This window comes from Nannobrachium achirus, assembly GCF_963921795.1.
Source record: "Nannobrachium achirus genome assembly, chromosome: 12".
NCBI classification, from domain to species: domain Eukaryota; kingdom Metazoa; phylum Chordata; class Actinopteri; order Myctophiformes; family Myctophidae; genus Nannobrachium; species Nannobrachium achirus.
The window spans coordinates 26,795,879-26,811,116 of record NC_137832.1 but is presented as its reverse complement, the minus strand read 5'-3'; the positions used below and the strand labels follow the sequence as shown (position 1 = coordinate 26,811,116).

Sequence of the window (15,238 nt, the reverse complement as noted above, 5' to 3'; positions counted from 1 at the left end):
ATGACACAATACAAATGGATTTATAATGTCTCACCTCGCCATACGTGATGGTGTTATTGTAGATTCTCATCTCTGGGTACACGTGTTCCAGATACCACCGAAAGCTTTGACACTGCAGCCTCTTTCTGAGTGCCACACGCTCCGACACGTCCCCGAAGTCCACCCCTGGGTTCTGTTAAGCAAAACAGCAAAGGAAAATCCCCATTCAGCAAGTAGGTTTATCATCTGACAATACACATTTTAGCATTTATACAGTATAAGGCAGAACTGTAGTGAGACAGCAGAGAGGTGGTGATATAATATTATTACATCTTGTATACGAGTAGACAAGAGTAAAATTATTTTTGTTTCCTTGACCTTTTAGCAGCAATGATAGATACAGAAACTATAATAAATGGGAAGAGGCACGCAAGACATGAAAGGAGCTGTATTTGAACTGGGTTATTCAGCTTTATGGTCAATGCGGTAAGTGGGTATGACATCAGGCATCCCAACCATAGACTGTAAAAAAAAACATGGACGGTGCGAAGCCATTGCTTTCTATGCTGCGAAAATGACGCTTTTTTGTCCCTTGTATGGGTGTCGCCATCATTGTTTTAATGGTACCCAAGGAATCATAAGGAATGCTAATGGCTGTCAACGGTCACGTGGAACTGCAGGGATACATGGGAGAATGTGGTGTTGAGCCTCCCGAAATAAAGCACACGAAGAAGAACACATACAGCCGGTTGATATCAGTTTAGTTGTCCACGCCCCCCGTAACTTTATCATCAATTTTAACATAAATGGGATCATATTGCACAAAACGCATATCATGGTGATTGAAAGGCAGTTTTTTTTGGCGATCACACTGAGACACGTCGCTAGAAACACGTCTGCAACAATATGTATGTCATGAACAAAATGTGTTACCAATAAAACCATTGTTTTCCTATGGTTGCATGGTAAGTGCATCCCGTTTTTCTAACGGTTTTAGACGTGTATAAAAATGTAAATACTCACACCGCTCGTCACAGCGCATTTAGTCTTGCGTGGCCAGACTGTTGCCTCCCAAAACGTTCAAATGCTTCCGGTCATACAGTCTGGAGCACAGAAGCTCTGTTGATGAGTAAAGGGGGAAAGCGGAACGCTTCCCCTCCACTTCCGTTTCGACTTTACAGTTGCGCAAATTTATCCTAATATAAATCAAAATTATCAAGCATACAGTATGCAGTATAGCTTGCTGTTAAGCAGAATTGGAATTTAAAAAATGATAATAATAATTTTAAAATATATTTTCGTGAACGGGAATGACATACGGATGCCCGCTTCCTCCAAGAATCTATACTGTAGCATTTGGAGATTGTGGAATAGTTGTCTGGCTACGTGAGACTAAAATGCATTTAAAGTGCCAAGTACAGCGGTAGCGCTGGGAGCCAAAAAATGCTTTCTGTGGACACCTGTGTGCCAAGACGTTTCTGAAGCGTATGCACCTGTAGTGATTCTTCTCAGTGTGATCATCCCCTAAGGCAGTGGTTCTCAACCGGTGGGGAGGCCGATTTTTGTGCAAAACACATTTTTAGACTACTGATTTTGTCCAAAGATCATGCAAATCTCTATAGTCATGTGATCGTTAGATTTTTCATATTCCATCCTGACTGGCCCGTTTTGAACAAAATGCCGCAAATCATGAACACAGCATCCAATTGCGATGATTCGCACTACATTGAGGAACAAATGCCACCCTTTTGAAATGGCCCGATTATAGTGGCACCAGGAGGTAGATTTTAGATTTTTTTCCCCCCACAAAATGTGTCAAAAAATCACGCAAATCAGTACACATTTTCTCTATAGTAAAGTAATCAACACGGATCTGTCCGATTCTGCATATTCCATCCTGATTGGCCAATAATGCTGGCCCACAATAACCTACCTTACCTGGTGGAGACCTGTGCTCCGAGGAGCACTTTTTCTAGTTATCTGACGAACCTAGTCAAAAAACTAAATGTAATGCATCAACTAAAGTTCCAAGTGCTTGTCAGGATTCCACTTAGTTCTGTTAACTCTTTGAGTGCCAGCGCCCTCTAGGGGCCAAAGAATGCCAGCGCATCTCTCATAGGCGAGCGCTTTAGCTTCCAGGACTTCAGCTTCCAGGACCTGACGTGCTCACGTTCATGCACGGCATGGAAATGTCCCGGATGAAGATGCTAACAGAATGGCTATTCCCATTTTGTCATCTAAAAGATCATTTTTGGGCGATTTCGCCGTAAATAAACCTCGCGCAGCTTTCCTAAAACACAAAAAAGAGATATAAGCCTTTAAAGATGCGGTCTTTCATTGGATTAGGCGGAGATTGGCGATTGCGTTCGCAAATTACGGCCGGCCGGGACGTTGTTAGCTTTCGGCTAGTAGCTACAAAAATCAAGCCAGGCTTCAGAAGGCCTCTTATCATTTTATTCATTTAATTAAATAAAGCCGAACTACTTCGGGATCGGCACACTCGTGTACTCATCGGAAGCGGCGCCGAACATCGGGTGAACATTGGGGAGCTCAAAAATGTATTTTAAACCATTTTTAATGGAATATATCGTCGGACAGAGTAGAACGGCTAGCTGGCTAGCGGCTAGCGAGCCAGGACCACCCACGACTCTACAAGCAGCTCGGGGTAAGTGAATTAATAAAAAAAAAGATTGTATTGGATTGAAATAAAGCCGAACTAGTTCGGGATCGGCACCAGATGAGTTAAGTGAAGAATAGAATAGAATAGAATAGAATAGAATAGAATAGAATAGAATAGAATAGAATAGAAAAGAAAAGAAATACGTAGATTCCTGCTCCAATTATAAGACAATGGCGAAAAACTGCCATGAAATGTAAAAGTAAACCTACTTAGCCATTGGGAACTTTACTTTAAACTGCCATGTTCCAATGTTAGTTGTAAGAAAAATGGAAGACCCCTGAAGGATGAGAAGCAGAGAGCGGGGTGGGCGGGAAGGCTTACAGGCTTAGGAGAATGGGATGGGGACAGAGAGAGGGAGGGCTGAGAGGGCTGATAGTGTTTGGTTTAGAGATGGATAGATGTGTCTGTCGTGTGGGACCTTCATTGTTCTTTCATTACACATGATCCTTGTGCTGAGCAAATTCTAATCAGCTGCTTAATTATGAGCGCTCACAGCCTCACTGTTGGCGATATGGAGGAAGCCTCCCCTGATTGATGGGAGGGGAATGCCTAATAGCCCTCACAGTGCCTGGCAACGCTGTGGCCCAGCCGTGACATACATATGCATACATGCATTCAGTCACATGTATGCACACACACGCACGTACGCACGCACACACGCCACACATACACACGCACGCAAATATAGGCATTATATACAGTAGAGCTGCACACACAAAACATGCATGCTTTCACACAGACACAAGGATTATGGACTAACTGTATTGCACGTGCATAGACAAATTATTCACGCTTGCACATACACGCCCATGCACGGACATACACGCACGCGTACGCACTCACACAAACATTTCGCTGGGACATGAATAATCCTTAACACAAAGACAACACACCCCCAAACACACACGCATATCACATTATGTGAATACACACACAAATATCACATACAGTATGTGCATACAGTACACTTATGCATATGCAAACATACATACAGTATGCACAGCACATAAACATTTGGTGGCAATCCCGCAGAGAGACATAAAGACACATTAATGTGCATACAGAATTGCAAAGACATAGTGCCTGTTAAAGGTGCAGTAGTTAAGACTAACCTCTGGCACACATGTTCCCTTACTAATCTATGATTGAATCCTGTCTGTTCATTGCTCTCGTGCCTCAAAGTCAAAGTGCAGCCCGGGGACCCCCAGGGGTCCTTCAGGGGGTTCCAGCGGGTTCACAGCTAAATGATTGATAGTCAGGAACCAAATGGACTCTGTCGGCTCTGCAACTCAGTCAGTGTACAAATTGAACCAAATGGACCCGTAATAAGGGTCTGTAAATAACTGAGTGTACAAATGGCACCAATTGCGGGTCCGTTTGTACACTGTCAGAGTTAAATTAAGGATTTTACAGTGTACAGAAAATGATGCAAAGTTCTTTTAGATAGAATTGAAAGGGGGGAAAAATTCTGCTGTCTTATACTGTAGTATTAGGCCAATACCCAAACACTCAAACCAATCAATCAATTACATTATTGCGAGTTAAGTATGTAAACCGCCACATACTGTCAGTATGTCTGCGATTCCGTAACACCTCAATGTCTATAGCTGACCTCAATGCCTATGGCTGACCTGCCCAAATATAGAGAACCGTGATGCAGTAGGAGCGAGATCATTTAGCGACCTACAACCGGGTCGCGGCGTGGTCGGTAGTTTTCAGCGACCGGGTCGCTAAATCGAGCGACCGGGTCGCTAAATCACCGACCGCGCCGCTAAATCGACCGACCCGGTCGCTAAATCTACCGACCTGCCTGCAGTTTTAGGTCGGTAGATTTAGCGACCCGGTCGGAAGATTTTGCGCCCCAGTCGGTCGATTTAGCGACCCGGTCGCTCGCTTTAGCGACGCGGTCGGTGATTTAGCGACGCGGTCGGTGATTTAGCGACGCGGTCGGTGATTTAGCGACCCGGTCGGGAGGTTGCGTGGCAGGTTAGCCTAACTGAGGTAACGGTCGGGAGGTTGCGTGGCAGGTTAGCCTAACTGAGGTAAGGTTACTGAGGTTAGGTTTAGGGTTAGGGTTAGGGTTAGGGTTAGGGTTAGTAGGTCGGTGGAAGCGACCACCGGTCGGTGGATTTACCTACCCGGTCGCTGGATTAGCGTCCCAGTCGGTGGAATTAGCGTCCCGGTCGATGGAATTAGCGTCCCAGTCGGTCGATTTAGCGACCCGGTCGCTCGCTTTAGTGCCGCGGTCGGTGATTTAGCGACCCGGTCGCTCCATTTAGCGACCCGGGTGCTCGCTTTAGTGCCGCGGTCGGTGATTTAGCGACCCGGTCGCTCCATTTAGCGACCCGGTCGCTCGATTTTGCAACCCGGTCGCTGAAAACTACCGACCACGTCGCGACCCGGTTGTAGGTCGCTAAATGATCTCGCCCTCTCTCCCGTGATGTTGTGGACCTCCATATATGGAGCTGACCAACACTGACAATATAATAAGCAAGATAATAAGGCAGTACATCAACAACAATACAACTCATTCATTTCCATATCTGTGAATGCCAATATATATACACATGTCAGTCTAACCACTATGCCCAAATCTCCATATACATGGATCTTCGTATGGGTATCAGGGATCTCCATTATGTAACTGGTCCAATATATATTAATAAAGGATAAAATAAAAGTCCATATAGGCCTATGGGTATTCCCAGACGATGCCCTGTTAGGGGAACCACACTAACAGAATCCATATATAGCCAACACAGATGGTGCGACGTCGCCCTTTAGGGCAAGGTCGCTTTTCGCCCTTAGGCGTCTTACTGGTATATAGGGTTTACTGTAAAACCCTCTCTTTTACCATGTGTGTACTGTAGATTGGGGTCACAATGATGACAATATGGAATTGTAAACCGGGGGTCCTTGAAATGAAAAAGGTTGAGAATCACTACTGTCCTATACGATATCGCAAATAATTATAAATACAAAGGAGGTTCACAGAGGAGAAAGAGCACGCACACGGCGCATCATTTCATTAATGGCCCCGGCATTTCCAACCTACTGTAGATACCTCTCATCCCTTTCTCTGCCTCTATCTGTCAGAGTGCGCAGCCAGCTGCCAACACTCCTTTCAGCATCTGTGAATAATGAGCGCTATTCACCCATTGTCCGCTGGTGCTTATGACCGCAGTGTAACACTGACAACAAATGCATTCAATTTCAGGGGGGGTTTGTTTGGACCTGCTGCTTGGTGTGGAGAATCATAAACACACACACGCACACGCACACACGCACACGCACACACACACACACACACACACACACACACACACACACACACACACACACACACACACACACACACACACACACACAGGCGCACGGACGCGAGTACACAGTCACACACACAAACGCACGCACGCATCATGCACGCACGTGCACAAGTACACAGTCACACCCACACACGCACACACACACGCACGCACCTACCGGTATAACTCTATGGCACGCACACCCACGCACACCGCAGCCAAATAATTGTGTTCTCAGCAGGTGCCCGCAAACCAATAACACGACTCCGTGATTTTGTGCATGGAGGAGAGGAGATGGGAAACAGATTAGCGGTAGCATTAGCTCTTTGTACTGTACACCAAATAACTCTGCACTGCAGGACAGCTGGGGTAATAGCATGCTAGCGCGACTGATGCTGTGTTTGTAATTACATGGGACGAGAGATGGTGATGGTACAGCGACTGAATGGAGCTGGCCGCTGCCAGTGACACTTTAGTCATTACGATGTTTTCATTTCCACCCTTTTGGGTCTGCTCTCCTTATTCTTCATATTAACCCCTTCTTCTTTGACACAATTGCCATCAGCACAGATGCTAAAACTGTCCCCTGGTTCACACTAGTGCAATTACATTCACACCTGGGAGTCCAATATAACCACGCGCAACTGCCATTGAAACAGACAAACCGATGCGAAGCGTAGTCTGTGGACTGGCGGGGCGATAATAGTATGTTTGGTAATACCTGCCACAAAAACAGGGCCATCAAAGTTAGTTTTCTGTGCACTTCCACTTCGGTGGCTAGAAGTTAAAGAATAACAGCATTGTTCAATTGTTTCTCAAAGGGGGGGACATTCATAACACTTTGGGTGGCGCTGGAAGCAATCATTTTGAAAGTGGGGATTCAAAGATTGCTTCGCGATCAATAATGAGAGCTAATTAGAGTGTGTAGCAGTTGTTTAACAATAAATAATGCAATGGTATCTCTGGACTATTTTCAGGTTCTAGTAGTCACCGGCTTTTTTCATTAACTCTGATGTTGGCAGAAACTTTGTTTTTGGAATTACCTTAACACATACTGTATTTATCATGGGTTTTTAGAATACTTTTCGGGCCTCATGCCCCACACTGAAAATCCTCCTATTTGGCATGGTTCAAGAAGCTATTTGTATTCAATGTTAAACTCTCTTTATTAAGGAAATTGTTCTATATATTTATATCTGGCGGGGCATCAGACAAAGATCCCTCGAAACCAATTATTCTCGACTGATGCATATAAAACACGAAACCGATTAAGCGTGGGTGGGAGCCCTACTCTCGTACATTCCAGACACAATCTGCACAAGAGACCTCCAGCTTGCCACTCTGCTCTGCTTTACACCCTGCAGTCTGAAGGTCGAGCCGGATGAAATCTGAATTCTCAATTCCTATTGACTGCCATCTCTGGAGCCCCCGGGTTGCTTGTCTGAATGAACAAGTGAGAACACAGATGGAGGTGAATCAGAGAGAGAAGAATGAAAAGAAGACAGGGAATGAGGGAGAGGGCAGGTAAAGTAGAAGACAGAAAGAGGGATGAAGGGATGAAGAGACGGAGGTAGAATGGATGGAGGTAGAGATGGATTGAAGGTTGGGATTGCAGTAAGGGAAGGATAAATCAATGGAGAAAAAGAAAGAGTTCGCAATGCGCTGTGAGCTTGTAAATCGTGTTCAAATGGCATATACAGATAAAGTGGTTAAACTGCATTTTGATGCAATATTAACACATTCGGCTGGGGACTGATTTTGCTCCAGGACCACTGCTGGGGGCCCCCACTTTGAGAAACCACTGAGATAGAGGAATTGAGAGATTTGAGCTAAATGGAAGAACTTACGTTCATGGGAATGTTCCAGGCCATGTAGACGTGGGACTTGTACTCGTCCATCCAGACCTCAGCAGCGCGCAGGGCATTTCGCTTGGCATAGTAATCGATGTCGTTGTTGTATGGCTTCTTGGTGCGCTCGATGTGGGCCACCCTGGCACACGGCAGGACCTCCATGCTGCCCCCGCACTGCCACACCTGCAGCACACAAACGCAGCAAAACACAGGGGCGTCACAAGGGGGGGAAAAGTGAGACTGAGTTACTTGGGCCCAAGGTGGAGGGAGGCCTTAATTATTCTATACTTTAGCTATTGAAAAATAGCAGAGCTGCGAGCTTGTAGATCTGCTATTTTAGAAAAGTCGTGAAAATGTGTGCAAATCTTACAATATATGTATTTTTTAAGCGAACGTTAAAGGAGCTATGGTCAACTTTTTCTTGAAAAACGGATGCTAAAATAAAAATAATGTTTCGAAAATATTTTATTAAAAAATAAGCTTCATATATTTGTTTCTATTCAAAAATGACCACAAAAAGCGTAAAATAATTATAAAATAATCATTTTGGCCATTGTCAGGCCGACACTTTGTTTACATTGTAGTCTATAGACTAGGATGTAAACAAAGTGTCGGCCCTACAATGAAAAAGTTGACTATAGCTCCTTTAACTAAAATGTTCTCTTCTGGGGGGTCCCTGGAACAAAATATTTTGAGATGGGGGTCCGTGGCCAAATACATATCATTTTGGGGAGCAACACTGAAATAGAAACATGGATATTTAAAAAAATAAGGATTTGATATATTCTATTTGATTTTTCAAAATTAGCATATCTACAAGTAAATCTAAAAATAGCAGATAAACAAGCTCGCAGCGTGGCACTCGGTGCCACGCTGTGAGCTTGTATATCTGCTATTTTTCAATAGTTAGAGCACAAAATAATGCTTATATAATGCATTCCCAGTCAAAATGGGTTAAACCCCCTCACCCTATGAAGAACATTCATAGGGGGCCCACACTGAATCCTTGTACCCAGGGCCCAGAATTTGGTGCGACACCCCTGGCAGCAAAACCACACAAGGTTTCTGCTTGAGCTCACGAAGGGCAAGCCAATATGGAATGTGACATGGTGCTTGACTTAGTGTTTAAAGAAAATATTGGAGACGTCATTAGAAGAACGCTCAGAGATTCTCCTTTGCACAGTGCAGCACACGGCACACATGACTGAAAATGTATTCACGGCAATGTTACGGCTACAAGTTTTCAGAAGAGCAGATGATAGATCTTTACCCAGAACTCTGTTAGACACATCCCTTTTATGTTGTGCTGTGAAGCCCGTATCATAGTCGGGTCCGCGGTGGAAGGCTTTACACCGCGGTGTAGTCTTTTCGAGTCTTTTTGAGTCATGAAACTACAACGTTACATCATTCCTCACGGTGGAGAGCTTTCCACCGTGAGTCCCAACACATCTCTCTGTTTTTACTATCAGACAGGCAGGCTCTACACCCCGTTCACTGATTGGTCGACCTGAACCGGTCTAGACGGGGTAAAGGACTTCACCGTGGGCCGTGACTATGATGGCCTGCACTTATTTTCTGACTTGAGGTGGAAAGCTTTCCACCTCAAATTTGCGGTGGATAGGTCTCCACCGTAGACTCTGATACGGGCTTTAGCATGTATCAGACCAGTAGGTGTACAGTAGCATGATTCGTCATCATCATTTGTCAAAAGACCTTCAGCACAGATGCATTAATAGACGCAGGATATATGTATGAAGAAGACCACTGTATATTATTGCAACCATCAGGTCGCAGTTACTATGAAAGGGAGAAAGGTCCACCTCATGTCAGTCTGTCACGCCTCATGTCAGTCTGTCACGCTTCATGTCCACATGAAGGTTTGGCCACCGAAAAGAGAAAATCAGCAGACTTCACCTTTAACGCTGTCTCTATTCTGTATTGTCAGGTCTTTGCACAGTTAGTTTCCCTCCCATGTTTATCTTTACCACGCACACATTTGCTTGATACAGCAATTAGGTGTTACAGCCCATTATTTTCTGCTGAAGTGAGTGAAAAGGCGCATGACAAATGATTCCGTAAACCAATGGCCTGTAAATACGAGTGTCCCCTGAGAGTTGTTCAGTGACAAGCCCGAAAAAAGAAATAAACTACAGAACATAAAAACAATACCTGAACCTTTGGAGTAATAATATGCAGTACTGTAGAGTCATATTTTTGTTTAATCTTCGTGGTCAGTCTCGAATAAAGTCCTGTGCCACTGCTACACGGTCTCCATTTTGGCTATCTGACATGTTAAAAGAAGATGTATCAACACGAGTGGACGGTCCATTTACTCCATTATTCTATGCAACCTGTGTACTGTAGTAACAGCCTACAGTTGTTACTAAAACAGTACTGCAAAAGAGAAAGACAAAATGAACATTTGAGTGAGAGACATGCATGTAGAGAAAGTGTGGAATACCCAGAGTGTAAAAACAGAAAGAAATGCTAAGTAATACACTACTATAAATGTATGCCATAAGAAATGCACAAGGTATTGATTGACTCTAAACTCTGGGGCAGTGTGACATGTGACTATGACAGGTCTGATACCGAAGGTTTGGAAATAGTGGCAGGCACATCAGCTGATTGAGTGCTTTCTCTCTGCATTCTTTCCACACCCTTAGAATTGCTGTGAAATAGCTGAGGGCAAAAACATTACAGGTACAGTATGCAAATTTTGCAAAACATCCCTCAATGTGGGAAAGTGGCTTAGCAGCTAGTGGCAAACAGAACAACTATAAGAAAGGGACAGCATAATACCCTCCCAGCCTTACAAACTGCTGAATCTCCAACACCGCGGTCTCTTAATGACAATCACCACAATGCCTAACAGATGCTCTGACAATTAACATTTCTCTGAACCTAAACACTGTACCCCGCGCTTGATGTTAATGTGTGGGAAGCTCTGCTGAACCACAGACTCTCAATTAAGTCAAGAGCAAGGGGGAAGTCTTGCTGCATGGGCCATATTTATTTAACAACCAACAAGTAAATATACCTCCTCATGGATTAGGATAAAAAGTATACGGTGGACAGCTTGTGGATTAAAATCGGTGTCGGTGTGTGTATGTGGTGTGGTGCCGTACGTTTTTGGTTTGTACTGTGTTGTTTGAAATGGCAACGCAGGTTGTAAGCCATTTACCATGAGAGGGAGTGGGTTGTTGGCTGATTTACCACTGTTTCAGGGTTGTGGCACGAGGCGAAGCCGAGTGCCAAACAACCCTGAAACATCAGCCAACAACCCACGACCCTCGAATGGTAAATTGCTTTTCTACCACTTCTACCATATAAATGAAAGAAAACACAGTTGTAACTTGCAAGGTTATTTAGTTACAATCAACTGCAACACAACAGTGGGCAGGGCCCATGAGCCAACTCAAGGTTGTTGACTGATTTACCACTGTTTTAAGCCAATTAGAATCCAGTATCTGAACATGTGACCACAAAAAGTGGTAGAAGACATGATATACTGTAATGTGCAGTGAGTTTCATGATACCGTATGTTAGTTATTGTAAAACTCTGGGTGTTAACTCTGAGAAAATAACACAACACATGTGCATATCTCCTTGTATGGGCCGTTCTGTCTGTCACATCAGCTGTGGTGATGTCGGTCTCTGCGTACTTTCTATGATGTTAGTCTCGTGTGACCACAGCTGTTGTTACTGATAGGGACATGTACCGGTATGCGTAGGAGCAGTTAGCACCGCACTAAAAAGTAACTAAATGTACCCTTTATTTGTCTATCAGTCCTCCTCAAATGTAAACATGACATGAAGTTAATGCAATGCCACCCCAGTTGCCACCCCAGTTGCCGCCCGGTTTCAATGCAAATTTCAAACATGGCCGCCAGGTGAATAAGGCTAATTGGTCGAACGTTTTCAGAGTTACGCCCGGGAAAGAGGTCAGACACACACACACACGCACACGCACACACACACACACACACACACACACACACACACACACACACACACACACACACACACACAGATTTGGTCAATTATAGTACAGATTAAGCAATGCTCAAGTAGAAATGTGTGATTGTGAAATGGGTGTCAGTCATTGAGTACTGCTGTTTGCTACAGTAACCTCATACACCAACCTCCCATCTTCCCCACTGATGACTCACAGTGACCTTCTAAGATTCCTAGTAGAAAGCGTTATCAGACTTCCTCCATTTTAGTTTCAACAAATTCGTTTCAAAACCACTGGGTGGGATAGAGGGGGGAACCAATAGGAATACGGTTTTGTCATATAGTCTACAATACTGTATACATAGGCTACATAACTTACTGATCAATGGATGCTAAACGTGTGTGTCAGGATCAAACTAATTGAAAACAATAGCCTCTTGTTAATTCAGCTACAGTATATGCCTTGATGCCTGACCCATACGTTTGGCAATGTGGTGTCTCTTGGGTTTCATTATCCAGGCCTTTGGTTAAAAATCAATACTCTTTATTGTGTACGCATACATGTAATGTAAGTGCACATATCTGTGTGTTAAGGTGCATGTGGCCTTACATATGGGGTATCTTTTGTAGATAATTGAGTAATTGCAGGCAGCCCAGCACTAAAAGCAGATTGTGGATCAATAATTGCCCTACACACATTTCCAGAAGGTCAGATACCTAGCTGGGTTTATGAGAGCTACAATTTCCTTGCATGACCTTATAGAAGCATGGATGCAGGTTGCTGGACACAAAGAACCCACAGTATCTTGCAAAACCAAGCATTTCAGGAATGCTCTTTGACTGAACCCCATGTCAATCTTTAAAGCAATACTATACAAGTTTGCTAGACTTGTGTAGCCAGATGAATCTGCCATTGCAAAGAAAAACAGCCCTTGGCAGATTAGGTTTGGCCCCACTCAGTTATTCAAATATTTCACGGCTCACAAGTTGTGAGGAACCAACCAGGGGCCCCGTATGCAAATGTAGGGCGGGGGTATCACCTTTGCGCTACTCTGATTGGTTGTAGTAGGTCTAACCACCCCAGTCTATTTGAATCTTTTCCTAACCGCCCCTTGGGAGAAAAAATATATAACACTGAGAAGAACCAGACTAATATCCACGCATTGTCTGCTATGCGAGGCAGTAATTTCTGCTTTCAATCCTTTCCCCATCTTCTTCCTCTGTTGCAACAGTGCGAGAAACCAAATTCAACACAATTCCATTGGCAGAACACAATAAGAGAGAACTCAGCGGACAGCTCGGGTACAGTAGCACTTTCTCTCTGGCTGGTATAAATCCTTACTCTTTCAATAGGATTGGCAGATCCCAACCCCAACCATGGCCCTACAACTAACCTTAAGGATGCATTGGTTATTATGAGCATCAAACTTAACAACTTATTATTACAGTAAGAGCTCTCTCTCTCACAAGGTCACAAAGCAACCAGCTGTAACAGATGACATTACCAAGGAAGGCCTACCTTTCCCCATAATGAGCAAACTATTCTCTACAACAAATATTGTCATCTCAAATAATGGATCCATTTACTTGTGTTCTCATTAAAACCAGTAAGGGGCGGTTTGCTGCTAGGTCTTATGCACAATAAACCCTGTTTACATCAGGGAGCAGAGCAGACATTTAAGAGCAGTCATCTGTGTGTGGCTTTCATCTTATGCTGTTTGCTGTTGATCGACAGTGATACCAAGTGTGTGTGTGTGTGTGTGTGTGTGTGTGTGTGTGTGTGTGTGTGTGTGTGTGTGTGTGTGTGTGTGTGTGTGTGTGTGTGTGTGTAAGAGAGAAATGAGAGAGAGGGAGAAAGAGAGAACAACACCAAACTGTACTGTATACCATGCAGGATGTGTATGAGCATGCGCCTCCTGGATGGAGAAGATGCTCCTTATTACAAATGATATAGAAACAGGACAGAGAAGTAGCTTTGATCAACCTTTGATCCTATGTGAAAACATATTTTAATATTACATTATTTTATATACTACATTTAAAATAATAACTACCCTTGTTTAGAGATTTTCAAAATGTTCTTTTCATAGAAACAAAGGTGGTCATGATTCACTGCAATCCTGGATGGCTTGTTTCAAGGCTTAAAATAATTGTTATAAATATATTTTCGTGAAAGTCTATGAGGAAAATGAATGGGAGATTTTGTGTGGCACCAGTAAACCACTTCCGCTGCGATGCTCTATACTGTCACGCTCCAGGGTCATCTTGTCTCTCCGCTCCATGCACACGCATGCAGGTAGTTGCGTACATACAGTACAGTGCGCACCCATTCACGCACGCACTCAATGTCTGGTTCCAGCCCGCCAAGCTATTAGCAAAACAAATCAGACCAAATGGCTGATGTCCTTTTTTTCCCCCCTCGACACAAAAGACATCATGATAATGCAATGATTGCTCTTCTCCTTCTGCTGGAAAACACATTGACTCCCTGCTGACAGCACCTTTACCACTGTGTCTCTCTCGCCTTGTACACTCACATGGTAATTCATTGATCTGGAGGTGCAATTATCTAAGCTGACAAGTCACATTAGAGCGTGTTTGTTCTGTATTAATTAAACCAGCCACTGCAAAGAGAATAATAGCATTCACAAACTGCCAACACATGTTGTACAATACAGAGTTAAACTATCAGTTACTTCAGTTAAGCAAGGGTCTGTGATATTTTCCATTGTGATTTTGAAGAAAGTTTTCAGTTGAAACATTTGAAAGTATAAAAGACATTTTCTTTACTGTGGTGTCAGTCTTTTATTCTGCCAAGACCTGTACCTCATATATATATGTATATATATATATATATATATATATATATATATATATATATATAGGGGCGTACAGTAAAGTGAATTGTTTTTGTTATATACATTCGGATAGCAATCATTGTTTGCTCACTCAAAAACAGAGGTGTCCTCATCTCTCCAGCTGTCTAGTAACATAGAGGTACACAGACCTGTATGTGTAGCCTTTAGAAGCACTTCCGTATACGAAGTGCCTTCATCCCTTCATTGTCTGGAGGAAATGTAGGTATAGTATGTAGTAATTCATTCACAAAATACAAATTATTAAAACGTAACTAACGTAACTGCATGCACACACACACGCACACGCACACGCACACACACACACACACACACACACACCGACACGACACACACACACACACACACACACACACACACACACACACACACACACACACACAGACCGAGAGAGAATGATATACTTATCTCATAATAATGACACATCTCAAAAGTAATGAGAAACTTTCTCAAAATAATGGCTTAGTATGTAAAAAATAATGACTTTGTATGTGAAAATAATGAATTCTCCACTAAAAAGTTACTATTCTTGAGTTTTCTCAATTTTGAGACACTAACTCAGTGTTGTTCTTTTGAGACATTTGTCATTAT

At 43.4% G+C, this 15,238-nt stretch overlaps 1 protein-coding gene across 1 annotated transcript in view; it reads right to left on the bottom strand.

Moving 5' to 3' along the window:
* The window catches only part of galnt9 (polypeptide N-acetylgalactosaminyltransferase 9), a gene marked incomplete at both ends in the record, with an annotated part of 136,804 nt that overhangs the window by 13,408 nt on the left and 108,158 nt on the right, over positions 1-15,238 (bottom strand). Inside the window, 2 exons of the mRNA XM_080738364.1 lie at positions 35-172; positions 7,812-7,997. Of these exons, the coding sequence (XP_080594490.1) occupies positions 35-172; positions 7,812-7,997 (324 nt within the window). The remainder of the gene's footprint in view (positions 1-34; positions 173-7,811; positions 7,998-15,238) is intronic.